Source organism: Lacerta agilis, chromosome 15, assembly GCF_009819535.1.
Source record: "Lacerta agilis isolate rLacAgi1 chromosome 15, rLacAgi1.pri, whole genome shotgun sequence".
In the NCBI taxonomy this organism is placed as follows: domain Eukaryota; kingdom Metazoa; phylum Chordata; class Lepidosauria; order Squamata; family Lacertidae; genus Lacerta; species Lacerta agilis.
In genome coordinates, this window is record NC_046326.1 from 9,594,227 (window position 1) to 9,620,974 (window position 26,748).

The window sequence follows — 26,748 nt, forward strand, 5'->3', positions numbered from 1 at the left end:
GCTTCCAAGGCCGGACCAGATACCCCGCCCTCTCGGTTCCCTCCACGCTGGTTCCTCCTTATCCGAGTTCAAGCAGCAATCACAAGTCAAGTCACCCAACATTTCTGCATCCTGGATTCGTCCCCCGCCCTCGTGCCTCGACTCCCTGCACGGCCACATCCCGCCACACGGCTACCATTCAAAACTTGGCGACGAAGCCGCCTTGGAGCTTACTTCCGAGCAGACAGGCATGCGGCCTACATAGCTTCCAAAGCCATTTCCTTCCTCAGCACTAATAAGCGCGGGATGGGGGGGGGGGACGACGACCGGCGGCCCTGTCCCCATCCCCCACCCCTTCGTTCCAAACAGACAACCTTAGCCTTACCCAGTGCAAGTCAACAGCGCGCATGCTCAAAAAATGAGGGGGGGGGAGAGAAACAACCCTCCCCCATACCTTTCTTCGGTTCCCGCCTCTCGCGGAGACCACGCCCTTACTTAGAGGCGCGGAACACCCGAGAACCCACCCTCGCCTTGAAAGGAGAGCTCTGACTGGCCCCACGCCCCTTTCACTCTGGAAACTCTCCTCGTTGCGATTGGCCGAAAGTCGCGTGAGGAAACGCGGAGGCGGGGTTCCACCTGCTATATAAACCCTGCGAGCGGCGGCCGTTCTTTCTGCTGTGCCGCGCTCCTTACTGTGTGAAGATTGGTTGACGTTGGTGCTGCCTGTTACCGCCGCCGCCGGCTTTCTTTTTTTTTAAGCTATCCCCTTCCTTTATTCGACCCATTCCCGCCATCATGGCCAACCCGGTCGTGTTTTTCGATGTCTGCGCCGACGGCGAGCCCATGGGGCGCGTCACCTTCGAGGTACGAAGAGAGCCGTTAAGGATAAGCGCGGAGAGAGGGGCGCGCCTGAGAAGGACTCGGCTCCGCCGCCATTTCCTGCCGGGGAGGGAGTTCGGGGCCATTTTGGGACTTGTGTGTGTGCATGGGGAGGGTGGGGACGGTTAGGAGCAACGGGCGCCGGTTGGGGGGGAGGGGGCGCGATCGCCTCACTGCGGCGCGAGAGGGGCTGCGCGCGCACCCGGGCGGCCTGGATGGGGGGGGGGGGACGGCAACAGAGGAAGGGAAGTGGGCGCGCGCGCGGACGGGCGTCGCCTCCTCCACGTGGCCTGCGCAGCCTACCCTGGGGGAAGCGATTGCTGGCTGCCACCGCCTTTGTTTCCCTTGCCGCCGCGCCTTCCTCGCGCGGGGAAGGGACGTGCTGCTAACGCCGCCTGCGAGGCCTTTGGCTGTTTCCGCCGGCAGGGCTCTTCACGCCTCGCCCCTGACGCTGCCCATTCTCCCGACGCCTTAGCTGCAGAGATGGGAGGAGGGCCGCGGTGACAGTTGGGGGGGGGGGCTGGCCTCCTTTTTTCGAATATTTTCCGTGGTAGTTTTGAGGGCATGCTTTTTTTTAAGTGAAACGAGGCCTAAGGATTGCCTTAAGGGCGTCTCTAACGACCACCCAGAAAAAATAGAATACAAGTGCTGTCCGAACGAGCCCCTTTCTAGATCGCATTAAGAGGTATACGCAGGCCTGGATTCTCGGGCTTTTTGTTGCCCTCGCTCGCGATCAGGTTTTCCTTGATAGCGAAAGCGCCAAATGGCGGGCTGCGGTCTCCCGTGCGTATTATCTTAGCTGGGTTTCCTGCTCCTTTTCTGCACGGTAATGCCTTGCGTGGAGCACGAAGATTCGGGCACCGAAAAGCTGCGCTTGTAGCTTTGTTTCCCTTGACTCGCGATTTTAGTAAGAAAATGTTCACTCATCCAAGCCCGTGGCAGAGGTTAGGGGTGGCTATGAAAGGTTACTTTTGCTCCTTTTAACGTTTTGATGGATTGTGTCTGCTTTGTGTAGAGGGAAATAAGCGGGTTAAATTTCAGTGCGGGGTTTCAAAGTGCGACAAATGATTGCACCACATAGGTGGCTGTTGCAAGTTTTACCCCGTATGCGAAAGGTACTAGAGCCAGATTGAGCACGGTGCACACTAGTTGTCCAGCTAATTTGTACCTGGCGTGAGTCCTATCACTGCAGCAAAGAATAAATGAACAGTATGCCGATTGGATTTGGGAAGTGGGTGGAACACTTAGTGCCTTTTCCAAATTATGTAAATTCTGCCTTTCTGGATGTCTGCTTTTACTTTCGTTCATTAGCTAAAGTTGTGACAAAACAAAATGCAGTTGTATGTAAAGTAGATTTGTTGTGATCACACTTTTAACGGGTGGTAATAAATATGGTGAGTAGACAGTAAATCATTTTTGCCTGATTGCAGCTGGCCTCAGTATTTAGCAGTAGCTTGGTTAAGTCGACCATTTTTATTAGAATACTGTAGAAGGATTCTGGTTTGTCAGAGCTCCCTCTAGAGCGCTCTTCAATCTAAGGCATAAGCATGCTGTATCAGTCCAATGTGCCTTGATCCCATCAATTAGCCTTGTATCATTCCTGCAGAGTTCAGTTCAATAAATGAGTGAACAGTCAGTTTTGATTTGCAGAATAGGATGTTTTCAATTTATAGCATCCCTTGCAATACATATATTTTGGCGCATGTTGCTAGAATCAATGACACTGATAATTACAAATGGTTAATAGGATAGCTTGAATGATTGTTATATGCCATAACCACCCAGGTTAAATTATTTTAAAATGCAGTGGTTCTCTTGGTAAAGCAATACAGCAAGTAAGATCAATGAGTGGGAAAATTAAGGGAGCTATGTAAAAATGAGTATCAAACTGAATGTCATTAATTTACTTCTGTTTTTGTCCCACAGCTATTTGCAGACATGGTTCCAAAGACAGCAGGTTTGTACATTTGAGTGCCTTCATCTCCAGACATGTTTGTTGGAAATAATTTTTCAAGGATCTAAGCAAATGTGGAAGCTGTTCTTACAAATGTCTGCCTCTGATTTCAGAGAATTTCCGTGCCTTGAGCACTGGGGAGAAAGGTTTTGGTTACAAGGGGTCCTGCTTCCACAGAATCATTCCTGGGTTCATGTGCCAGGTATGTAGCAGTTAAGATTTTAGTCTTACAGTATTTGAATTGCACTGTTGATTGGATTCATATAAAAAGCATTGCGGTCCTGCCTTGTCATGTTTTACGATTTATGATAGTCTGGTCCCTAGACTTTGACCGTTTCTGCTTGCATAATTGCTCTTCTGTCCTGAGTCTCCTAGTGTCAGGTTTCAGCTACATGTGTATATTGTTTTTCTATAGGGTGGTGACTTTACTCGTCATAATGGAACAGGTGGTAAATCGATTTACGGTGAGAAGTTTGCTGATGAGAACTTCGTCCTCAAGCACACAGGTGCTGGCATCTTGTCTATGGCAAATGCTGGTCCCAATACAAATGGGTCTCAGTTCTTCATCTGCACTGCCAAAACTGACTGGTGAGTACTTTGCTTGAGACTTTCAACAGTGAACTTAGGCATTAGTTCAAATGAACTAGAATACCCTGAGCCTGAAGTAGAAGGTTGTGTTTTGTCTGAAGTTACACCAAACATAATAGCCAAGCATAATTTCTTGCTAGCATAGTTATTGCCTGCTGCCTATCACCTAAAACCTTCTGAATGTTGACAGGATGATAGCCCTAAATGTTTTTGGAACAGCTTCATGAAATAACAAAAATCACAAAAGCATTCTAAATTGTTTTAACCAATTTATTTCCTTAGGTTGGATGGGAAACATGTGGTCTTTGGCAAAGTCAAAGATGGAATGAATATTGTGGAAGCAATGGAGCGCTTTGGGTCAAGGAACGGCAAGACAAGCAAGAAGATCACCATCTCTGACTGTGGGCAGCTGTCATAAAATTCCTTTGTCTTAACAATCAACCATTCCTTCTGTAGCTGGGGTTAGTCCCCTGTAATCCTTGTGCTCCTGACTTACTGCTGCTTTTCTATTGGGTTTCAATTTCTGCTCCCTCACAAGTCCAGCTGGACTGAAGACAACTTTGTTTGCAAAGTGAAATAAAACAAGTTAAACCACATGCTAGTTTGTTTTCTCCCCCAAGGCAAAGCTTTGCATGTTACAATCTTGTCAGATAGTTCCTAATCCTAAAAACATTGTCAAACCTTGGGGTGGCTTAGGTGTTAGGCAATATTAAGCCTGCCTGTGTAACCTTTTCTTTGGGGATGGAGAACTTGTTCTTCCCCATAGTGATCACTATAACAGACTATATGCTACACTGACTGAGGCTGATAGAAGTTGGGGCCTCTGAGTTAACTAAGTTACTGTTTAAATATAGTTTGAGCTATTCTAGTGTGTGATCCCATGAGAGGGAAGCCATAAGATCCGAATAGTGCTGCCTAGCTATAGCCCAAGAATAAAAGCTGGTAATTGTAAGCCCTTGTTTGAAAGTCATTAAGCTGAAAATGTTGAGACATTTGCTCTATAAATCTCTTGTTACACTGCTTAAAGGGGGGAAATACATCCAAATGTCCCAACTAATACACATTTACTTGGGCAAGTATCCACTTTACACAATTTCTTTTTAGATCAGCAAGCTGTAATTTTCATTTTCTTCTAAACTGGTCTCTGCTCACAGTGGTACTAACTGATGTCAGAAACTTTACAACATTGGTATATTTGATGTTATGAACTAAACCAGTGTTTTTCAACCACTGTTCCGCGGCACACTAGTGTGCCGCGAGATGTTGCCTGGTGTGCCGTGGGGAAAATTGAAAAATTACTTTATATATAGTCAATATAGGCACAGTTAATTTTTTTAACATTTTCTAATGGTGGTGTGCCTCGTGATTTTTTCCATGAAACAAGTGTGCCTTTGCCCAAAAAAGGTTGAAAAACACTGAACTAAACACTGGCCATGTACCTTAGCAAGTAAATCACAAAAGTATCGCTGAATGATTGCTATACTTGCAAGAGAAGTTACGTTGTTGGCTTCACAAGGGACAGCAATCTGCGGGTGCACATACAGGATCAACTAAAACTAATGGATATATGACTGTCCTTTATGTTCAGATGTTTCATTGGCATTAGTCTTGATGCCACTAAAACCCTTTATGGAAAATGACAGCACCATTCAGTTAAGAAGCATGCTGTTTGTTGGGGCTCACTTTTTCTGTGGGTGACTTGATCCTGCTCAAGTTCAGGATGATGGTTAAAGGAGTCTAGGATGGAGCAAGCAGTACAATGCGTATTCTATGTCAACTGTGCTCCTTAACAATTTCGTTGGAGATAGCCTGCAGCCTCTCAAATTTGCTAACGGGTAGAATAGACTTTGGAACCTGAACAGCTTTGTGGCAGCATTCTGAGTGCATATGAATAGCATATACATAGGTTTCATAGCAGCTGCCAGCATAAATCACAGGACTGCATTACTGATGTCTTACTTGCCTACTGCTGAGATTACCATCTTGCCTCTGTCAGTACCTTAAAAAAATAATTGGGTGAGTAACTCACTACTGAGAACCTCTAATGACCAAACGTGGCTAAACACGGGCAGGACGTGTATGCCCAAATGCTCAAGAGAACATGGAGTTTAAACAAATTTCTAGTACAGTGGTACCTCGGGTTAAGAACTTAATTCATTCTGGAAGTCCGTTCCTAACCTGAAACTGTTCTTAACCTGAGGTACCACTTTAGCTAATGGGGCCCGCCGCTGCGCGATTTCTATTATCCTGAAGCAAAGTTCTTAACCCGAGGTAATATTTCTGGGTTAGTGGAGTCTGTAACCAGAGGTACCACTGTATACCAAGGGCTCATTGTTGATAACTAGCTAGCTCAACATTACTGAACTAAAAGCTTTAGCTCTATATAGGACAGGGTGTTTGAAACAGGTTGCTTCAGGACAACGCAGGCTAGGAATATTTTAGATGTGTAACATACCCCCCCCCATTTCCTCCAAGGAGGTTAAGGTGACATACATGGCTCCCTCATTTTATCCTAAATCCCTTTTATTAGGCTCCAGCAGGGCTGGAAAAGTGCTAACTAGGCTTTGAGAAGGAGGGAATCTAGGATCCTGCCAGAGCCCTTAATGGAAAATAAAAGGTTTACATAGAACAAGATCTGCTTGGGGCAATTCTTAAATTTAAAGGTTGGGGTTCATAATATCCAACCTTGTGTCACTGTGATATTTAGAACAATGTTGAAGGAATGAAGTCCCAAGCTTTAAATTTGTACGAATCTTTGGGATTCAGTCACTTGATGCTATTTTCACATTTACTAGAGAATTTTAAAAGGCACTCCTTGCTAGTGCAACATCCAATTTATAATCTGATTTACTCAGATGGGATATTGCAACCCTCAGTGCTCCCAGTATGTTAATATCATAATTGGATTAGATAGATACGAGCATAAATTTTCTACCATCGTTGGTATGAGCTTGTTTGTTTAATCTGCCTGTTGATCTGTCTGGTTTTGTTGGTCTTCTGCAGTGTTCTTGATTAAAAAGAAAAAGAAGCATTAACTACATATAATTCACAAGATTTGTGTCTAGTGATGCCTGGCTCAGAAATAATTTTTCAGCAGGGTTGTGTGCACATGACTTATAGGAAAGGGATCTGTTCACTACGAAAACAAAATTGCAGTAGAATAACAGCTTTTGCAAATGAAAAAGGGGGCATGAGTGCCAACCTGAAAATGCATGCCTGCAGTTCTGTGCCCCGCCACCACAAATTTCATTCTCTGAGGCCATTGGAAGGTTTCACAGCCATTATACAACATGGAGATTCCTATCCTGCCTGCTGAAAAAGGAAAGGGAGGACATAGGAAAAGGAAGCTGCTGCTGTGGGTTACAATTACATCATCATTTGCTGATCCTCCTCCTCCCCCTCCCAGGTTTGCAGATGTAGCTCTGGGTGCTATGCAGAGAAAGAGCACTACTTAACTACTCCAGGAGGAGAAATTAGGATTTTATTTTGGGTTCTAGCATCTTGTTGAACGAGAAATTTAAGCACCCATCATGATGTGGCTACTGAAAACCATCTTCAAGGCTCTTATAGCCACATAATTTGCTGCAGGATTTCTAGCGAGAGAGTGACGTATCAGATTCACAAAGGAAGCTTTTTTATTAAAAAAACAACAACTGGGAAATTAAGCTGCATGGAAAACCTTTTACACTTCTGATTTGGAGGCCACCTTATTACTGCATTCCCCCCTGGGACTGCAAATGCTGCAAATTCAGCCGGTGAGACTTTACCCCGTTCTGCCCTTTGCTTTCGTCTTCAATATCCACAGCCAGAAGCACGTTCTAGAATCGCATCCTCCAACAGTGTTAAGGACACAAGCACAGAACAGAGGAAGAAAATTACTGGATCCCATTTGCGGTAATGTAATGAAAACAAGCAATGAAATAAATGGTTGAAGGCACATAATGCATCGTAGGACTTCTCATTTTTAATTGCCTGCCTATCCTATTATGCACCAGTGATAACACCACATGGCTTTGTGGCATAGCAGTCACACTCCAATCCCACTGTTGTGAGGGTTTCGGGGCTTCTTCCCCAAAGTCCTGTCCAGATGGGTGCCACAGAGCGCCAAGAGTCTTAACATTCCCCGTAAACAATTACGGTTTATAAAGGGGCTCCCTCAGCAAAAGGTAAAGCTTCACACCATGTAGTGGCGCTGCTTTTGCTCTTTCTCTCCTAGTCATAGTGCAGGAAATACCTTCTGGTTACTTTACAGAAACACCATTTGGAAGGTATCCAAGAAAGTAGCTGCATGCCTGGGCCAAATGCTTTGCTAGCAGGAAGCTATCTCTGGACTTCATACCCTGATGCAACGATCAAACTTGAGGAATGCCCTCCTCTATTTTGCTATGTCTGTAATTCTCAGACAGCTGCAGTATTTGGTGTCTGAGCACCTTGCCAAGAATACTGGCTCAGTCGTTCAGGGGCTGGGAACCAGGGCACCGGCAGATGTCAGGACTGCAAATTCCACCACTTCTAACCACTGGCAAGGGCTGATGGGTCACAGTCCCTAAGAGCAGAAGAATGCATGCCCTTTCAGAAAAGGGGGACATAGTGTCCATTTCTTTTAAAATCTACTATTTATTATTTTATTTATTTATACCCGCCCATCTGGCTGGGTTTCCACAGCCGCTCTGGGCGGCTTCCAACAAAATATTAAAAATACATTAAATCAGTCATTAAAAACGTCCCTAAACAGGGCTACCTTCAGATGTCTTCTAAAAGTCAGATAGTTGTTTATTTCCTTGACATCTGATGGGAGGGTGTTCCACAGGGCGGGTGCCACAACCGAAGCGTGATCTGCTTTTAAGCCCCTTGAAGCAGAAAGGCAGTTCTTCCCCCCCCCCACCCCAAAAAAGAAAGCAAGGTGATTTTATTTTTTAAAGCAAAACACTGGGGATTTCTTGGTTGGTGCCTGACACCCAAACCTTTAAAGACCCCGGGGTCGAAGCGTAACACTGGGGGCTGCCGTTGGAGGCTTTACATAGTGACCTGCCTCTCCATGCAAAACGAAAAACGCTTGCAGAGCTTAATATTTCAGAGATAGCGCTGGATCAGGGCCCTTTCTTCTAGGATGACCGTCTCCTGCGTGCAGGAAAATGAATTTGGTACATAGAGGAGCCTTTCGTCCAATAAACCCCCGCTTCCGATATGGACGGAAACTCAAACCGGCGGCTCTGCCACCTCAATGAGGACTAGGGCTTTATAACGTCTTGTTGCACGACGTGTTCTCGCTCTTCGAAGCTGCACCTCGTAGTAGCAACTCCCAATCTTGCACCTGCCCTGCAAATTACTGCAATGCAACACGGCGATGGGCGGTCCGTAGCCTATCCTATTTTAATGTTGTTGTTTTTTTAATTAAAAGCAAATAAACAAACCCAACACGGCAGCGCCTGGATGGATCCACCCGGCGTCACACGGTGCGCGTGCATTTCCAACAGAGAAGATCGCGGTGACGCGGGGAGGTAGTGTGTGCTCTCTCCTCCTGGCTGCAAAACTGGACGGGAAGGGCAGCAAGAGGAAAAGGGATTCTGCAACACAAGGAGAAAAGCAACCCGCTTTGCAGCAACCCGACACGCTCCTTCTTGCAGCAGCCGGGAAAAGCCCCCCAGCGAGAGAGGCAGGGAGCCGGTGCAGATGACTCACCCAGCTCCGTGGGCGGGCGGGGTCGCGAAAGAGTTGCCCAGCCCTGTCCGCGCTAGTGGAAATCTACCGCTCCCTCCTCCCTATTTCCAGTCCTGGGAGAGAGAGAGAGAGAGAGAGAGAGAGGTTGAAATTCCGCCCCACCACCCCACCCCCCATCTCTCGGGTGGTTTCCCTTTCTGGGCGGCAACTCCCAGGTTTGAATTTGTGCGGCAAAATAGCGCCCCTCCGTGGCCGATCTTAGCTACTGCAAGACGAGCCCCCGGAATTTTTATGGGAGGTGAAACGGGAATTTCTGCGAGTGATTTCTCAAGCTTTCCTCGGAACTGTCGGGAAAACTCCCCGCCACCTGCTCAAGCTTTGTGGAAGGAAGGGGGGGGGGAGAGCCTGGCAAATCTGGCGTTGCTGACCGGAGCTGATGGGAACTGGAGTCCAACCAGATCTATAGGGGAACATAGGTTCCTCGTCCCCATTACATGCGATATATGTATGCAATTTAACGGAGCGTGCCTGATCAGATGTAAGCTACACAGAGCACAGTGGAACTTATTTCTTTTACCTTTTTATTTATTTTTATTTTTATATTTCTGAGTCGATATATTCACTACAGTGGACAGTGGTACCTTGGTTCTTAAACGCCTTGGTCCTCCTTGGAACCCAAACACTGCAAACCCAGAAGTAAGTGTTCCGGTTTGTGGACTTTTTTCAGAAGCCGAACATGAGTGTTATGCTTCCCATTTGAGTACCACACTTCTGTTTTGAGTGTTACGCTGAGGTCTGTCTGTTTTTGCTATTTATTTTGAGTTTCTGTTTTTGCAACTCTTTTTTGTTTTGTTTTGTTTTTGTGACTGTGTGGAACCCAGTTCAGCTACTGATTGATTGATTGATTGTGTGACTGGAATGCATTGTTTATAGCTTTCATTTTATGGATCAGTGGTCTCGTTAAATAGTAAAATTCATGTTAAATTGTTCTTTTAGGGGTTGTTTTTAGAAGTCTGGAACAGATTAATCCATTTTGCATTACTTTCTATGGGAAAGCGTGCCTTGGTTTTGGAACACTTTGGTTTTGGAACAGAATTCCGGAATGGAATAAGTTTGAGAACCAAGGTACCACATGCAAATATTGTACATACAAATACTGTATATTCTGGTGTATAAGACTACTTTTTAATCCAAGAAAATCTTCTCAAAAGTCAGGGGTCGTCTTATACGCCGGGTGGAGAATCTCAAACTCTATATCTTAACTGGAAAAGTTGGGGGTCGTCTTATACGCCCAGTCGTCTTATATGCCGGAAAATACGGTAGCTCCACTGGCGAGAGATCTATCTAGTTGCATCACTCTGATATGCACAGGAACCGACCACCTTCTTCTTGGGAAGATGTGACCGGGGGGGGGGGGCCAATAATCCTAGTGTTGTTCCCTAGCAACTGGTATCCAGAGGTTTGCAGCTTCCAATTCTAGAGATGGTATATAACCATCATGATCAGTAGCTAAGGTGCTTACTGGAAGGATTTTTTAATTTTTTAATTTTGTTTTAGAATTTGCATATTAGCTTGCCCGCATAAAGCTGTCACATTGCATGGTAGTGACATCTACCATCAGCCAATAAAATTGAAATTCTCATTTTTGGGGGAGAGTCTTCAATACAGTTCAACTTATATTTAAATTCCCCTCCTGCTAGTTCATAGATTTAAGGTGAAGTCCTATACTGATGATCCAAAAGCTGAGGTTTCTGTAAGATTTGGCAGAAGCTTCAGTATAAAGGTGGATGTCACCATCATGAAAAATGTGTTGGTGGGAAAAGCTCTGACATGCTGGCAGAATACTGTACATGTACTTTAAATGGGATGGATTTATGGGCAGTACAAGGGAATATAAGAAGTTGCCCTATTCTAAGTCAGACCATGGTTTGATCTAGCTCAGTATAGTCTACACTGACTGGCAGCAGCTCTCTGGGATTTCAGATGGGGGTGGGAGGTTTCTCTCCCATACCTTCTGTGTGCAAAGCAGATGCTCTACTATGGCTCTTCCCAAAACCCAAATAATGCATATGCTCTATCTTATACCATACTTGTTCACAGCCATGGACTGTTGATGCATAATCTTCAATTTACTGCTCAATTTTGAATATCTGAACACATGCTGTGCAAGCAGGAAGTCCCAGGTTCAATCCCTTGCATCTCCTAGCAGAAACCTAACAAAGGTAGCAAATTGGCAATCTAAAAATTAGCATTTGTAACAGCTTCTTCGAGCCCCACAGATTGGGGTTGGGGGCTGGTGAGGAGGGCCTTGCCCCCTTAAAAGCATTCTAAGCCTTTCCCTTGAATGTTACATTTTCTTTTCTTTTTTTAAAAAGCTAGTCCTCTTTATATGTGGGAATAGAAATAGGTGCACAGGTAGAATTCTTCCTAATTGCCTACTAAGATGTAAATTCGCTTACAGATCTTTTTTAGGGTAGTTGCTCATGAATACTGACATTGGATAACTGGCAAGCACCAGACCTTTTATTTTTTTCATTTTATACTACTACATTATTAATATATAATACATATAAATAACTTTATAATAATATTAAGGCAACTGTACTTATGTTCTGGCTGTCCTCCAATGATTCTCTGTCCACCCTCAGGCAACTACAAAACGTTCGGCTTTGGGCCTAGCCTTCGGATTATTTAACTTTCTTCAGATTATTTAACTTGCTTCGCATTCTCTCACTCTTGACCTACTAAAGAGTGCCGTATTTTTCACCTTCTGTTCTCTGACTCACAAGGGGAAAGGTGTGCTTCAAGTGGGCTGAGACAGACCTGAGAGTACCAACTGCTAGGTTTTACATTTGCAGAATAAATGAATTCTAACAATGGGGGTACGGTCCTCATTGCTGCTTTGTCCCAGTAGTCCTCGGTGCAGCCTGACACCTCTTAGCAGAGGATAATATTTGTCTTCATTAGTCTACAGAACTCATCTCACACACTCCATTTTTAAGACTGTTTCCAATGACAGACTTTGGGGGTTCTGCACCTTTGTTTTGCTCTAATGTCCAGCCTGGCTGCTTCTGGCTGTGGGTATTCGGGAGCTGTGGCTGGTCCTAATAAATCCCTGCTCAAGGTTTGGGATCACCACTGCTGTCATGCTTAAAAGGCAGTGAGTCTTTTTATCCCCATACTGAAAATAAGGGAGAGGGGAGAGAGAGGTTGAACTCACCTGGTGAGTTCAAGGCAGTGGCAGGATTTATTTTTTGCTTTCGATATGTTTAACTTGCTCTTCAGCCAAGAAAGCAAAGGCCAGCCCAAGGCAATCAATTAATCACATTTATAGTCTCCTCCCTGGAGCTCAAGATAGTATACATAGTTCTCTCCCCTTTCTATCTTCACAACAACCCAGTGAGGTAGGTGAGACTAAGAGATCACCTAAGGCAGGCATGGCCAAACTTGGCCCTCCAGCTGTTTTGGGACTACAGTTCCTAGTCCTGTTAGCTAGGGATGATGGGATTATTTAATTATTTGTAGACCCAAAACAGCTGGAGGGCCAAGTTTGGCCATGCCTGATAAGGTCACCCAATGAGCTTCCTGGCTGACTGGAGATTTGAATCCTGGTCTCTCGGGTCCTCGTCCAACACTCTAACCACTACAGCACACTGCCTCTTTATGGCTTGAGGCAGAACAGTAAATGGTGTGCTCCCCCAATACATGATTCATGGTATCTAAGGTTGGCCAAATGAATCTGGCACCTGAGGCAAGAAAGGATGCTACAAGTGCCTCTCCCGGGGAGTAAAAAATCAGTAATGATAAATGCCTATCAATTCGCTGCCTTTAGGCAACGATCTCGCCTAAGGCAGCTCTCTTACTTTAGCCTAATGGTAGAGCTGGCTCCCAGAGCGGCTTACGTAAAGACAATGCAAGCAATAAAAGTGATATCAATCAATAAACAAGAAGATAATTGCGACAGGTTCAAGGAGCAATACAATCAAGATCTTTAAAAGTTCTCTCTCTAATGTCTCAACAACCAAAATTCATCTGTAGAAATGTTACATGGAAAAATATAAGAGACATTGCATACACTTCTGTAAACCATGAAAATCTTAATAAAAAGTATTTGTTTTAAATTTGGGTTTAAAGAAAATACCACCCACATGGAGTCTCCTTCTTTGGAGGTCTTTAAGCAGAGGCTTGACAGCCATCTGTCAGGAATGCTTTGATGGTGTTTCCTGCTTGGCAGGGGGTTGGACTGGATGGCCCTTGTGGTCTCTTCCAACTCTATGATTCTAAGGCCCGGGCAAATAAAAGCAATTTTTTCATGTGGCAGCACAAAATAATAAAAAATATAAAGATGGTTGCCTGTTGGACTTTGTTGGGGCGTGAGTCACATAAATGAGATACTATGGCAGCGTAAACATAATACATTTAAAGCACCCCACACACAAAAAAGTATTGTGCGGTCTGTAGTTTGTTAAGGGTGTTGAGAATTGTAACTCTGTGAGGAGGAAAATAGAATTGAGAGGCTAGTTTGGTGGGGAAGTGTTGCGTTTTCAATGTGTTTTACTTGTACGGGTTTATGCACAGCATTCATTGTTCATCCAGTTGTTTAATCACACCCCGTTAGCCTTCTCAGGCATCAGGATTTGCAGATGGGGCTCCTTTGGTAATTCCACCACCCTCAGAAGTTTGGAGAATGGTGGTCCAAAAGAAGACATTTTCCTTTAAAGGTAAAGGGACCCCTGATTGTTAGGTCCTGTCGCAGACGACTCTAGGGTTGCGGCGCTCATCTCGCTCTATAGGCCGAGGGAGCCGGTGTACAGCTTCCGGTTCATGTGGCCAGCATGACTGAGCCGCTTCTGGCGAACCAGAGCAGCACACGGAAAAACTGTTTACCTTCCCGCCGGAGTGGTACCTATTTATCTACTTGCACTTTGATGTGCTTTTGAACTGCTAGGTTGGCAGGAGCAGGGACCGAGCAATGGGAGCTCACCCCGTCATGGGGATTCGAACCACTGACCTTTCGATCGGCAATCCCTAGGCTCTGTGGTAGGAGCCCCTAAATTGTGGAACTTCCTCCCCACAGAGGTGTATCAAGCATCTTCATTGTACACCTTTTCGCTTCCAGGTCTCCCAAAACCCGGCGAGCCTTGAAAGTAGGAGAGCAAAGGGTGCTGTGAAATGTGAGGTTTTCACCGCCAAACGTTGCAGGGTGTCAGGGACTGGCCAGAGAGGAGGAATGGCGGAGACCGCCTCCCCATCCTGACCCACCCAGGGAGGAGGAAGAGGAAGAAGACAGTATAGATTTACAACAAGGGTTTGAGGGAGGTCACAGCTCAGAGGCAGATGAGGGGAAAAGTCGGGAAATAATGGGAGAGGCGGAGGCAGGACCAGAATGGCAGCTGGCCGACACGGTGTCTTTAGAAAGCATTTCAGCAAAGGGCTCAAAGACAGAGGGCACGTAGCAGCCCCCATGGAAGAAACGAATGAGGAAGTGGGAGAGATGGGGAGATGGAGATTCACTCGGGACAACGCCATTATCCAGGATGCTGGGTTCTACAGCCTCTCTCTTAAAAGATATAAATAAAAAAGGACGGTTAGAAACTTTCCCTTGTCTTTCCTGGGCAACCAGCCGGAAGCCACTGACAGCATCCTGACAACCTCCAGTGTTCTTGGACTACGACTCCCATCATCCCTTACCATTGGCAATGCTGGCTACTTCTGATGGTGTTTGGAGTCCAGCAACACCTGGAGGACCACAGCTTCACAGATGTATTTTACCTTGCTGGATGGTATGTATGCTGGACCTATGTATGGTGCTTTTTTTGGTGCTGCTTGGCAATTGTGATGGAACATAATGGAGGAGGTCTGTCTCTTAGGTCTGCCTGTGAACAGGCATTGCTGCTCATTCGCATATTGTAATCCAATTGGCTAAAATAAACAAAAAAGCACCAGTAGCAGAAACACAGCTGAGTGGCAATTTCTTGCAAGTAAATAGGTCTTACATACCTAATGCTTAAATAGAATTGGCACAATGCAACAGTTTTTGTTCACCTACGCTGAATTCAGCTCAGGTCACCGCCCTCCCTCTGAGAATTATCGGTAAGTGTCTGTTCCTTTCTTTCCGTCACTCCTTCCTTCTGTTCTTCCTGGGGTGAAGTAATTAGTGTTTCTGGAACTGCTGGGCATTGCTGTTATATTGAAGGTAAGTAATTCAGTCCTTAATCTGTTCTCCATGATAACTGGAATGGCAAAGGTTTAATTATAGCTGTGGTTTGTCTAACCCCCCCCCCAAAAAAGTAGCTTCCTTTTCCTTTATTCCCCTGATCATGATTAGTTGTTTGTTTGTTTTATAAAAGCAATTCAAAGCAGCTTAGAACAACAAATGAACAACTCATACTCTCAAGGCAACAGAAAACAGTTGCTATTGGGTTGGCCCCTTTTTCTAAGAGAGGAAAAAAACAATTCCAATTATTTATTTCTTTGTTTGTTTTACATGCTGCCTTTCATCAATGGGTCTCAGAGCAGTTTACAGAATAAAATACAAGATAAAACACAAGTAAATAATTAGACCCAAAACAACAAAACAATAACCCCCCCTCTTCCTCCAGACACATAAAAATGGCTGTAGCACTTTGCCTGGCATCTAAAAATATATAATGAAGGTGCCAGGCAAACCTCCCTAGGGACAGCGTTCCACAAATGGGGAGCCACTACAGAGAAGGCCCGTTCTTGTGTTGCCACCCTCTGGACCTCTCTTGAAGGAGGCACACGAAGAAGGGCCTCAGAAAATGAACACAGAGTCCAGGGGGGGTTATAAGGGGAGAGCTGGTGTTGCAATACATTGAGGTATTGTGACCCTAAACTGTTTTTAAGGTTTTATAGTCAAAACCAGCACTTTGAATTGGGCTCCCACTTTTTTGTATAGGATAGTAGCATAATTTTCCAGGGACACTTCATCAGATTCAATAAGCATTATCCTTAACTATATACAAAAACATACGGTTGGATTAGACATTTATTTTTTATTTTTTATTCTTCTTTTGTAAATCAAAATTATGCAATCAAAATCAATAATTTAAAAAAAACATACACAAATATGTCATACAGAAACACATGCGAGAGATAGAGAGAGACAAAGTTTAACGATGGATTATATTTGTGTGTTTTGCAAAAGGTTTTGTGATGGGATAAGCTAATGACATTTATGGGTTTGTTTTCTTTAGTAGTTCATGTTGACATGGCAGCACTGAGGGGATAGAACAAGATTTTTTCACCTTCGCAATGAGAGTTAGAAAAAATAGCCAGATCTGGACCCAGAGATGATTCTGTATGTTTGGAAGGAAAATGTTGAGTTACGCTTTGGCTTGGCACCCCATAGAGAGACAGAGTGCCTGCCAACAGTTTCTCAAATTTGTATAATGAAACCCTCAGAATCGGTGTTTCTTCTGAAGGGAAATAGTCATGTCAACATGGTGTCCTTTTGTCATCATAGCATCATAGTAAAAGCTTGTCAGTGCGGAAAATGGTGCCACCTGGTGGCCCTGACCAAACATTCACTCTAGTTTTTGTTTTTAATATTACACACCATCACCATAAAGAGTGGTGTTCTGCATGCCCTTTTCTCCTTGGCTGCGCAAACTAGCTCAGTGTCACTGGGGAAGATACTGTTATTTGCAAAAGCCCTTTCTTTAACATGCATGTCATAATACATGTGGCTGTAATTGGTTTTAAGGTAAAGGTAAAGGGACCCCTGACCATTAGGTTCAGTCGCGGATGACTGGGGTTGCGGCGCTCATCTCACTTTATTGGCTGAGGGAGCCAGAGTACAGCTTCCGGGTCATGTGGCCAGCATGACAAAGCCGCTTCTGGCGAACTAGAGCAGCGCATGGAAACGCCGTTTATCTTCCCGCCGGAGCGGTACCTATTTATCTACTTGCACTTTGATGTGCTTTCGAACTGCTAGGTTGGCAGGAGCAAGGACCGAGCAACAGGAACTCACCCCTTCGCGGAGATTTGAACCGCCGACCTTCTGATCGACAAGCCCTAGGCTCTGTGGTTTAACCCACAGTGCCACCCGCGTAATCGGTTTTAGTAGTTTTTAAATTCAGAATTTACCCGTATTTTTCGCTCCATAAGACCCACTTTTTTCCTCCTAAAAAGTAAGGGGAAATATCTGTGCGTCTTATGGAGCGAATGGTGGTCCCTGGAGCTGATTTGCCCAGGGGCCAAAAGAGGATCATGCTTTTTATTTTACAAAGAGAAAAGGGGGTGTTGAAAGGACCCCGCTGAGCAGCTGATCAGCAAGAGATGGGGAGAGAGATAAGAGTCCCCGGCTCCCTTTCAGCCCCGCCCTCTTGCCCAGGCCTCCATTGTTGAATGTGCTGCAGAGGGAGGTTGTTTGTTTCCCCAGCGACATGTGACTGGCTGATTAGATTATCTGTCTGGAAACTATAGAAAAGGCTCCCTTTCCTTAAGAAGCTGCAGAAATATGAGTTGAACCCCATAAAAATGGGGCTTTTCCTCTTTGCTTTTCCCCCTTTGCATTTCCCCCTTTGCAAAAAAAGCTGCAAAACTTTTAGCTGATCCTAAAAAAAAACAGGGCTTTTCCCTTTGCAAAAAAGAAGCTGCAAAACCTTTAGCTGATCCTCAAAAAAAACCCAGGGCTTTTAGAGGAGGAAAACCAGAAAAATATTTGTTTTCTTGTTTCCTCCTCTAAAACAAGGTGCGCCCTATGGAGCGAAAAATACGGTAAATGTGCTGGTGGGATGTGCCAGTGAAGAAGGGTGGGTAATAAATACAGCAGCAGCAACAACAATTATACAGGATTGCCTTTTGGTTGGGAGGGGGGCAGAATGGGGGCCTAGGTTGCTTCTGTCAGAAATGTGGTAGGTGTGTCGTAATCAGCAGCGTTGCATTGAGCTTAACATTATCACTAAATTGCTGAGATCAAACTAGAGGGGTCAGTTCAAAAGCAAAGGGTTGGCCCTTTATTTATTTAAAAATAATAATAAATTGCATTTTCAAAAACAGGAACAGTGAGCATATTTAGCACCCCTCCCCCTGTCCCACTTACAACTTCATACCAAATACATACCATATGACTTTCCTTCCACACTTCTGGTTCCTTTTGGTTCTCTACCACTCCACATAATCCACATCTTTTTAAACATCCATTTTGTTATCTATTAAATACTCTTATCTATTTCAACTCTGCTGGATTTACTCAAGACCTGCTAAGCTATGTATTTGTCTGTGCTGGTTCTTGAAATAGTCAATAAACATTATCCATTCCTCCTTATATTCCTTATCCACATCTTCTCTTAACCTGTTCGTCAAACCAGCCAGTTCAGCATATTCAAACATTTTACATTCTTCCTTAGTGGGTACTATACTTGTTCTCCACCTTTGTTGCCAATAAGTTTCTAGCTGCGGTGGTGGCGTATAGTAGTAAACTTTTTGTTTCAGGGGGGGGAATGAGGGCCTAGATCAGTCTAGAGGGGTCATTTCAAAAGCAAAGGGTTGTGGCCCTTTATTTCTCGGTCCACTCGCCCACGGCGAGCAGGACGTTAGGGGAGCCGAGTAGAGAAGCCACTCCTTCTCATTGTGCTGGCTGCTACTGCTTGCTTGCTTGCTCACCCAGAGACCAGAGGTTTACAAAAGGCAGCAACAACAGAGAGGAACCATGAGGCTGATCTGCATTCCATGGGGGTTAACTGTGGCCCCTGGCAGGTACCTGGCGACGCCGGACCCTGATGCCGTCTCTGCTTATAACACACCCATCCCTTTGCTTTGCCGTCAAGGCCTGTTGCTTTGAAGGATTGCTCTGCAAGAGCATCCGAGTTGGCTGGCTGATAATAGACCCCCGCACTCCCTGTCTCTAACCCGCCCCCACCCCAGGCAGCTCCCTCCTCCAACCCTCATCCCCATCTCTGTCCAGGAGACAGGAGTTGCAAGCATGTGAATCCAGGGCAGGCTTTTGCCTCCAGCCACGGCCACCTTAGAGCCCAGAGCAGGGCCGTAGCTAGGGGGTGGCCAGGGCCGCACAGGCTGCGGGGAGGGGGGCACAAAATTGGCTAAAAATATGTCTATAAATAAAAGTGTTGATTATTGCCTCATAAGTAAAGGTTTTTAATAGATGAATTGAATGGGGCAGGGTGTTGGAGGGGAGGCAGAAAGAAGAGCCAGTTTGTCAGTGGCTAGGGGGTGCAATCTGGACAGTTCTGCCAGGGGCGCAAGATCACCTAGCTACGGATCTGGCCCAGAGGGGCAAGTGGCAATTTGCAAAGGGGAGGTTGTGTTTTCCCTCTTGCTCTGTGAGGCTTCCTCATCTCCAAACACCCTCCTTTAGCAACAGGCCCCCAGGGAAAAGGTCACAGGCCTGCCGGGCTATTTCTAGCCTAGGCTGGAGGGAGAAAGCTCCCTAATACTATCTTTAGCAATTAGGCCTTAGCCTGAAAGGAACATGTGCACTCCGGGTTGTCGCGAATGGCTGCCTGCAGCTGTCAGTGTGCCCGTAAAGGGGCACCGGTTGGCCGGGAGGGTTGAAGTGGGTGGGTGGGGGGGAGCCGTATAAATAGCCTGAGCCTAGCCATTCTGGGCCGTGGGTGGCTCAGAGCAGGGTTTTGAGCTTTTCTTTCTGAGCGCAGTCTTCCTTTTCCACCAGCTCTTCCACCAGAGCAATGCCAATCCACCGGCTCGTGATCGTGAGGCACGGCGAGAGCACCTGGAACCAGGAGAACCGTTTCTGCGGCTGGTTTGACGCTGAGCTGAGCGACAAAGGGAAGGAGGAAGCCCAGAGGGGGGCCAAGGCAGTCAAGGATGCGGGCTACGAGTTTGACATCTGCTACACCTCGGTGCTGAAGAGGGCCATCCGCACCCTCTGGTACATCTTGGACGGCACCGACCAGATGTGGCTGCCCGTGATTCGCACCTGGCGCCTGAACGAGCGCCACTACGGGGGCCTGACGGGCCTCAACAAGGCCGAGACCGCAGCCAAGCACGGGGAAGAGCAGGTCAAGATCTGGAGGCGCTCCTACGACATCCCGCCACCCCCCATGGATGAAAAGCATGATTACTATCAAATCATCAGCAAGGTCAGTGCTGGGTATGAAACTCTGGAGAGAGAGAGAGCATACCCCTCAACATTTCTCTGATGAAAATAGGGACGTCCTATTCCATAATAATAATACCCCAGCCATCTGATTGGGTTGCCCCAGCCACTCTGGGGGGCTTCCAACATATATAAAAACAGAATAAAGCATTAAACATTTTTTAAAAAAACTTCCCTTTACTGTGCTATCTTCAGATGTGTTCTGAAGATTGTCTATTTAATTATCTCCTTGACTCACATGTCGCATAACTCCATATCCTCCCAACATTTCTCTGACGAAAATAGGGACATCCTAAGGAAAAGTGGGACATTCCGGGATAAAATCAGAAACTGGGATGACTTCTGCGAATCCGGGGCTGTCCCCGGAAAATAGGGACACTTGGAGGATCTGAGGGAGCCAGTTTGGCGTAGCGGTTAAGAGCATTGGGCTAGAATTTGGAAAACTCGGGTTCAAATCCTCATTCAGCCATGAAGCTCGCTGGGCGATCTTGGGCCATCAGTCACTCTCTCCCAGCCCAACCTGCCTTTCAGGGTTGTTGTGAGAATAACATGGGGGGGTGCATGTTACTCTGAGCTCCCTGCAAAAAAGGTGGGATATAAATGTAATAAGCAGATGGAGAGAAACTGTTTTGCTATAGATAGTCCTAAACCCATGAGGAAAATGATGGGTGTTGATTTTTGCAGAGCAATGAAGGCAGAGCCCATAACACAGGGTTGGGGAACCCGTGGCCTTCCAGATGTTAGTGCACTACAGCTTCCATCATCTCTGACAAATGACCAGACTGACTAGGGCTGATGGGAGTTGGAGTGCAGCAACATCTGGAGGGCCACAGGTTCCCTACACCTGCCGTGAGAGGCTAGTGTTGTTGTTTTTTACTTGCCTTTGTGATAGGAGAAAATTGCCTTGCATTTTACTCAACGTGCAGAAATGGCACAGCATTGTCATTTTATTTGTATAAAACAAAACTATGCTCAAGGTGACATACAATAGGGAGGAAATACATAATTACAAATATAAACAATAAATAACGTGCATCAAAAAGTACACAACAAAATCGGTAAGTTTCCACATAAATTATAAATCATAAGATATTAAAACGAAGCTACAAAAAAATTAACATTAATAACAGCAAGAAAAACGCCCAAGAAAAATCCACAAACAATACCCTCGTTGGTGTCCAGTGAGATGGGGTTATGTTGCAAGAAAGGCTGACATGATGGCCTTTGTGGCACAGTAGGGAATCCTTTGGTTGGTGAGACATCTTCTGTGGTTCTGCAGCTGAGATGTTCTGTCTGGCTAGGATGCTCTTCCAGTAGCATCAAGGTACAGGGTTTAGCTTCTGCAAGAATAGGGCCACTTGAGGAATGTGCCTGGATAAAACAGCTGAAGAGCCTGAGGATCTCCCTGGCTGCTGTACTGAGCCCATGAAAGCTTCTTCAAGGACTGAAAAGGAAGCCTGTCTGTGCTGCTCTCCCTTGTTTCTCTCCTGCCTGACCCCATCAGGACAAAGCAACTTTCCACCGGCTTATGTCGTGAAAGACCCATTGAGTTACCCTTCTTTTCCTACTCGCCACACACCCTGCCGGTTTGCTGCTTCCACATATTTAATATACAAAGGTGCCTTCCAGTGAATGAGGCTGTCTGTGGATCCAGCTCAGTGCTGTCTACTCTGACTGGCAGCAACTCTCCCTGGTCTCAGGCTGAAGGTCTTTCCCGTCTTGGAGATCCAGCCTCCTTGGTGGGCTAGTCCACCCCAGCACTCCTACTCTATGCAGGCAGTCCAGAGCTAGAGAGGCCCCAAAATATGGCTGTCCAGCTTCAACTTCCAGCAAGATGTGCTCGTCACCCCTCTATGTCACTGGCACCGTGGTGGAACTACTGTTACAATTAAGAGCCCACCTTCCTGTAATCTAATATTTCACACACACACACACACGCATAAAATTAAGTTTTCTAAATTACATTTCAAAATATTCATTTATACAACCTTAAAGTGATGACTTCCCCACTTCTCTTTCCGTGGTTCATTTTGCATACCATAAAGGTAAAGGTAAAGGGACCCCTGACCATACAACCCTGCATAAAACCATTCAGTAATCTATTGTTACACCATCAAAACTTATTTACACTGTTGAAATTATCTTAACGCCACCAGCGTTTTTAAATGTACAGTCTTCACCCATGTAATCAGTAAACATTTTCTAGTCTTCTTTAAACGCATATTCTTCTTGTTCTCTTATTCTGTATGTTAAATCTGCAAGCTGCGCCTATTCCATCAGTTTAAGTTGCCATTGCACATGCTTTTCCAATGCACTTTGCTCACATCTACACCATACATTTAAAGCACATGACTTTCCCCAAAGAAGTCTGTTGAGGGTGCTGGGAACTGTAGCTCCATGAGGGATAAACCACTGTTCCCATTATTATTTGGGACAAGCAGTACTGATGGGAGTTGGAGTCCCTTCTGCTTTAATTCTGCAGGCCAGCCTTCACCAAGATATCCCATGGAAAACCAGCAGCGGTGATCTGAAAGGCTTTTTTCGTCCCCCTCCAGCAGTTCTGCTAACTTTGTGACTATTAGGTTCTCCTTCCCAGTAGCATATCCCTTTCTTCTTCTTCTTCTTCTTCTTCTTCTTCTTCTTCTTCTTCTTCTTCTTCTTCTTCTTCTTCTTCTTCTAGTTTATATACTGCCCTGTACCCAGAGGTCTCAGGGCGGTTCTCAGAAAAGACCACAACATATATAATCAGAATGAAAACAACAACCTAGTAACCCACCCACCCCCAAAAAAGAGCCACATTTTAAAAGGGTATAGGATGTCAAACAGATCAACCAAAGGCCTGGTTAAAAAGGAATGTCTTTGCCTGGGGCCTAAAGGTGTATAATGAAGGCGCCAGGCGAACTTCACTGGGGAGAGCATTCCACAGACGGGGAGCCACTGCAGAGAAGGCCCCGTTCTCATGTTGCCACCTCTTGAGGAGGAGGCACACAAAGGAGGGTCTTCAGAAGATCTCAGGGTTTGGGTAAGTTCATATGGAAACAGGCAGTCCTTGAGGTATTAATGAAGACCCTCCTGATGGTTATAGAGGCTACAGAGCTCTATAGCCTTTACTTTTAACTGGGAACTATATACTGGCCCTTTTGAAGGCTCCCAAAGCAGCTTAAACAGAGAGCCATTGACAATGTAGTCAAGCCCAGAATTACTATCCAGCCCTTCGCCAGATTTCTGAGCACCTAAAGTTGGGATGAACCGCAATGGTCAGAGACAGCAGGCCACCAAGGATGCTCTTTGTGCTCCTGCCAACCAGTTGGTCCACCTAGAAACTCCTGGGGTTGGGCCACATCTCTTAAGCCTCCCCGCTCTAGTCCAGAATTTACCATTGTTTTTCCCACTGCACCATCCAGGCACGGCGTTATGCTGGTTTGAAGCCTGGGGAGCTTCCTTCTTGTGAGAGCCTCAAGGACACCATTGCCCGTGCCCTGCCCTTCTGGAACGACGAGATTGCGCCCCAGATCAGAGCTGGCAAGAGGGTGCTTATTGCTGCCCATGGCAACAGCCTTCGGGGAATTGTGAAGCACTTGGAAGGTAAGGGGCTACCTTGCATCACCTGCCAGCCTGCATCTCATGCATTCTTGTGTTTTCCCATCCCCTGTGTCTCATAGCTTGCAGAGGGCATTTTTGCTCAATTATGGGCAAAAGGCCACCTCCATTCATTTGGGTTTTAGCTTCTACATGAACACTGCAACTGATTGGCGTAGTGTACAGTATTTAAGCCTTGTTGGGGGGGGGGGGAGGTTCAGCTTTCTTTTTAAAAGTCAAGTTTTTAGTCCTCAGCTATAAATCTCAGCAGCCAGAGAAGGCTCTGAGCAGGATTTCCAGTTATTTGGGAAAGAGCTTCGGTCATCTGAAAAATTACCCACCCCCTATTTTGGCTGACCAGAAGGAGAAAAAGTTATGTAAAATTGGCATATTTTTTGCAAATTAGAAAGGTATGTCATTTACACAGCTCTTGCTCTCACAGAATTTGAGTTAGCTTGGTACTGAATTGTGGTAGTCTTTTTTTTTAAAAAAAAATGTAAACCTGCCCTGGAGGCTATGGTTTGGGCTTGAGCACAAAGCTCGTTCATTATAAGAAAGCAGGGGATTCCGTGAAGGCGCTAAGAACATAGCAAACTGCCTTATACCGAGCCAGGCCATTGGTTCATATAGCTCAGTATTGTGGACACCGATTGGCCCTGGTTCTCCAGGGTTTCAGATGGGCGCTTTCTCATCTCTACCTGGATATGAACTAAAATGAGGAAGGGGGTCAGCTTTCAACTCTTCCGCTGCTGCAATGCAGTATTGCCACTCGGGTCCCAGCAGCGTTTTGTCCTTGCAGCTCCACAGTCTGATCTAGCAGGGATGCTCGTGGGGTATTTGTGAGGCCAGGGTACCAGAGAAGACGCCTGGGGCCTGGACATCATGAAAAACCTATATCGCTTACAGGTGACCTTTAGTGGGGCAGAGTGCCAGCTCCCTGGCTTCTCAGCTATGTACTCTGTATCCTTCCCACTTTAACCTGCATGGTTTCAGTGTCTCCTTGAAAAAACAACAACCCCAAATTCTCTGCTGGAAGCATTGCTGAGAAGCACGGAGCTTCCTTTGCCAGCCCAGTTTCATTGATTGGGAAGTGATGGTTCTTCACACATGATTTAGTATTTCATGGTCAGTGGGCCTGGGTTGCCCCTGACCAACCCTATATCCTCAAGCAGCTGATAAAAGAGCTCTGTGCTCTGCGACCTGCAGCCTGCTTGAAGGTTGCGTTGCTATTTCCAGTCTAGAGTCGCGTTACAAGATTTGAGGTTGGCAGAGGTCATGTTCCCAGGCTTGGCTACTGCCATCTCCATCCCAGGCCCTGCTGGTAGCCTCATCGTCCACCAAATCTGCCCCGAGATTCTGTTTCCCTGACCTCTGTGAATGTGCACTGTCCCAAAAGGGCACGGACATACCAAGGAGGGTTCTAGAGGAAGAGCGGGCAGCGTATATTATAGGTCACGCAAGCTGGCACTAGGACCTTTGAGCTTCCCTAGTGTCCTCTGCTGGTAGCTGCTGAGACCACTGGTTTGGGAACCTTCGTATCTTAGGCATTTCCTTGGAGATAGCAATATGCTGCTTGTGTTGGCTGCAGAGAGTCAGTGTGTTGCTTGCAGTGCTTCATTTTAAGCATAGCACGGAACACATCTCACTAGACAAATATCTATGTGGATTAAAAAAGAAAGAAAATTAAGCAACAGGGGTTAATACTTTCCAGAGGAGCAGCTTTTTCAGGATGTTGCAGCAAAGATAACAAGCAATCTGGGGTGGCTTGCATGCTATAATAATAATAATAATAATAATAAAAAATAATAAATATTTCTTATTTATACCCCGCCCATCTGGCTGGGGGAAACCAACAGAATATTCTGTTGGCGGCTCCCAACAGAATATTAAAACCATGATAAAGCATCAAATATTTTTTTAGAAAAACCTCCCTAAACAGGGCTGCCTTCAGATGTCTTCTAAAAGTCAGATAGTGGTTTATTTCCTTGACATCTGATGGGAGGGCGTTCCACAGGGCGGGCGCCACTACCGAGAAGGCCCTATGCCTGGTTCCCTGTAACCTCACTTCTCGCAGTGAGGGAACCGCCAGAAGGCCCTCGGAGCTAAACGATGAGGGTGGAGATGCTCCTTCAGGTATACTGGGCCGAGGCTGTTTAGGGACAGCACCAACAATTTGAAATGTGCTCGAAAGCGTACTGGGAGCCAATGTTGGTCTTTTAGTCCCGGTGTTCTGTGGTCTCTGTGAGCAAACTTCAGGCTTCCATGCTTTCCCTCCCCTCTTGGACGCTGCAAAGAGAACGCTAGAAACATTGCGACACAGAAGAAGATCACTTTCTGTGTGTCCAGACCAGGGATACCTTTTATGTTTGAGGACTGAGCTGCTTCACTGCAAATAGGTTTTAGAGCTAAGCGCTGGCTCCTTTTGGCCCCTTCCAGCTCTCCCAGGCAGATGTATTGTCGCTTGGGTGAGATGGGTGAGTGGCCGTCTGTATGCGTGGTTCTTAGGTTGCAAGACACTATCTCTGACAATCGCAGTGCTTTGGCAATGCACAGTGGGGGAATGCCTGACCTTCTCTGGTTCACCACATAGGTATGTCTGATGCGGCGATTATGGAGCTCAATCTCCCGACTGGGATTCCCATTGTGTATGAGTTAGACGACAACCTGAAACCTACGAAGCCCATGCAGTTCCTGGGTGATGAAGAGACCGTACGAAAGGCCATGGAGGCTGTGGCAGCCCAGGGCAAAGTCAAAAAGTGAGAGGAAGCGAGAAGAGGCGCTGGTGAAATAAACATTTAAAAACCCCGCTTGCGTGAGTGTGAGGTCTGTCAGTCTGAGATTTCTGCCCAGCAAGAGCAGAGAGAAGAGTACAGTTGGTTTGGGGAAATAGGTCCTTATTGTTTAACATTCATTCCCTTAATTATGGTTGAATCCACAATAGGGCCTATTGATGCTGTTGGGGCATTGCTTTTCCACAATCAGCTGGGTGCAGAATGAAAAGCAC

General features: G+C 45.9%; 2 protein-coding genes across 2 annotated transcripts; both read left to right on the forward strand.

The window, feature by feature from the left end:
• Positions 1-701: 701 nt before the first annotated feature.
• Positions 702-3,996, forward strand: PPIA (peptidylprolyl isomerase A). The gene is made up of 5 exons (XM_033171757.1): positions 702-843; positions 2,785-2,815; positions 2,926-3,014; positions 3,228-3,400; positions 3,683-3,996. Exons 1-5 carry the CDS (start codon positions 775-777, stop codon positions 3,816-3,818), a joined length of 498 nt encoding a protein of 165 aa, XP_033027648.1. The 5' UTR covers positions 702-774; the 3' UTR covers positions 3,819-3,996.
• Positions 3,997-19,654: 15,658 nt separating this feature from the next.
• On the forward strand, positions 19,655-26,550 carry PGAM2 (phosphoglycerate mutase 2). Its single transcript, XM_033172166.1, has 3 exons — positions 19,655-20,148; positions 23,570-23,750; positions 26,335-26,550. Exons 1-3 carry the CDS (start codon positions 19,735-19,737, stop codon positions 26,502-26,504), a joined length of 765 nt encoding a protein of 254 aa, XP_033028057.1. The 5' UTR covers positions 19,655-19,734; the 3' UTR covers positions 26,505-26,550.
• The last annotated feature ends 198 nt before the right edge of the window (positions 26,551-26,748 follow it).

Excerpts from the sequence above, each read along its gene's own strand:
- PPIA (XM_033171757.1), top strand. The coding sequence starts at position 775 with ATGGCCAACCCGGTCGTGTTTTTCGATGTCTGCGCCGACGGCGAGCCC. Across the intron at positions 3,015-3,227 it reads TTCCTGGGTTCATGTGCCAG|GGTGGTGACTTTACTCGTCA; the intron begins GTATGTAGCAGT and ends GTTTTTCTATAG. Across the intron at positions 3,401-3,682 it reads TGCACTGCCAAAACTGACTG|GTTGGATGGGAAACATGTGG; the intron begins GTGAGTACTTTG and ends TTATTTCCTTAG.
- PGAM2 (XM_033172166.1), top strand. The coding sequence starts at position 19,735 with ATGCCAATCCACCGGCTCGTGATCGTGAGGCACGGCGAGAGCACCTGG. Across the intron at positions 20,149-23,569 it reads ACTATCAAATCATCAGCAAG|GCACGGCGTTATGCTGGTTT; the intron begins GTCAGTGCTGGG and ends TGCACCATCCAG. Across the intron at positions 23,751-26,334 it reads AATTGTGAAGCACTTGGAAG|GTATGTCTGATGCGGCGATT; the intron begins GTAAGGGGCTAC and ends TTCACCACATAG.